Genomic DNA, 1,788 nt, shown 5'->3' on the forward strand with positions numbered 1-1,788 from the left:
TGGGCATTTTCTTCATGAACTTTTTCCTTTGGCTTCAGTGAGAATATCTATCATTTACTTAAGAGAAAAGAATGAGTTACCCGGTTTAAAAAACAAATAAAAGGCTGAGTGCAGTGGCTTATGCCTGTAATCCCAGCACTTTGAGAGGCTGATGCGGACAGATCACTTGAGCCCAGGAGTTGGAGACCAGCCTGAGCAACATGGTGAAACCCGGTCTCTACAAAAAAAATACAAAAATTAGTGAGCCTGGTGGTGCACACTTGTAGTCTTAGCTACTTGGGGGGTTGTGGTGGGAGGATAGCTTGAGCCCAAGAGATTGAAGCTGCAGTGAACAGTGATTATGCCACTGCACTCCAGCCTAGGTGACAGAGCGAGACCCTGTCTCAAAAACAAAACCATTCCTTGTTGCCTCTCTTTGTGCTTTTCAAGCCTTTTCTTACCCAGGCCTTACTCACCTTGCCCTCAGACTACCCATTTCACTCCCTTTGAGCTGGTTATCCACGGGAAATGGATCCAGGCTGCTATGAAGATTGTCCACCAGGGAACCCCGACACCCTCCTCACCCAGCCTCTCTCCTAAAGAGATCATGAGCTGAGGGCATGCGAGGAAAGCTCCCAGCTGTTTCTGCACTTAAGTTAGAGGACAGAGGAAATAGTTTCTATACTTAAGAAGAGAGAAATATCTTCATTCCAGAGCTGTAAGAATTATGAGCAGACAAAGCTATGGCTCTGGCGGATGGGCCATTTTGGGAAACAAGATACAAGCAAGGGCATAATTTACAAACAAAGTGTGGGTATATTTGGCAGGTTTGAGGCAAGCAGAAAGGAGGGTTTGGGTACTCTATAAAAAAAAAGATCTGAAATTCAAACATCTGATAAGGCCACAATGAAGAGATTTCCAGCAGCGGGTGTTGCAGGATGCTGGCACCCAAATCGCCGCAGGCTTGCAAAGGTGCTATGCAAGGTGAGGAGGCAGGTGAGGCAGGCAGTGCCTCTCACAGGTCCATGTCTGGGCCTCCTGAGGATGTCTTCAGCGGCACTGAGTCAAATCCATCAGGAGTCCTCTGAAAGAGAGATGGTGACAGGAGCTGGCTGCTGCACAGGGGCAAGTTTGGGGACAAAGGAGAGAAATGGAAAATAGGTGACAGAAGGAACCCTTATGAAATTACTGTTTCAGTGGCTTTGTGGAAATACAGAAATTAGATACCCTCTATTCTGCTTGCTCCCTTCAGTGTCAGTTGGAGAACAATAAATATCTTTTTCTTTTAGGCCGGGTGTGGTGGCTCATGCCTGTAATCCCAGCACTTGGGAGGCCAAGGCAGGCAGATCACCTGAGGTTAGGAGTTCGAGACCAGCCTGGCCAACATGGTGAGACCCCATCTCTACTGAAAATACAAAAATTAGCCAGGCATAGTGGCAGGCGCATGTAATCCCAGCTACTCAGGAGGCTGAGGAAGGAGAATCACTTGAACCCAGGAGCAGAGGTTGCAGTAAGCCAAGATCATACCACTGCACTCCAGCCTGGGCGACAAGAGCGAAACTCCATCTCCAAAAAAACAAAGAAAATATTTTTTTCTTTCAAAAAAATGTTTTTGGCCAGGCACAGTGGCTCACGCCTGTAATTCCAGCACTTTGGGAGGCCGAAGCAGGCAGATCACCTGAGGTCAGGAATTCAAGACCAGCCTGGCTGACATGCGGAAATCCTCTCTCTACTACAAATACAAAAAAAAATTAGCCAGGTGTGGTGGCATGCACCTGCAGTCCTAGCATCTAGGGAGGTTAAGGCAGG

General features: G+C 47.5%; 1 protein-coding gene across 1 annotated transcript in view; it reads right to left on the bottom strand.

Moving 5' to 3' along the window:
- Positions 1 to 772: 772 nt before the first annotated feature.
- Positions 773 to 1,788, bottom strand: part of KIAA1324 (KIAA1324 ortholog) — a 97,848-nt gene continuing 96,832 nt past the window's right edge. The window contains exon 18 of the mRNA XM_011968726.1: positions 773 to 1,063. Within this exon, the coding sequence (XP_011824116.1) occupies positions 995 to 1,063 (69 nt within the window). The 3' untranslated portion in view covers positions 773 to 994. The remainder of the gene's footprint in view (positions 1,064 to 1,788) is intronic.

This window comes from Mandrillus leucophaeus, unplaced genomic scaffold, assembly GCF_000951045.1.
Source record: "Mandrillus leucophaeus isolate KB7577 unplaced genomic scaffold, Mleu.le_1.0 Scaffold857, whole genome shotgun sequence".
Classification (NCBI taxonomy): Eukaryota; Metazoa; Chordata; class Mammalia; order Primates; family Cercopithecidae; genus Mandrillus; species Mandrillus leucophaeus.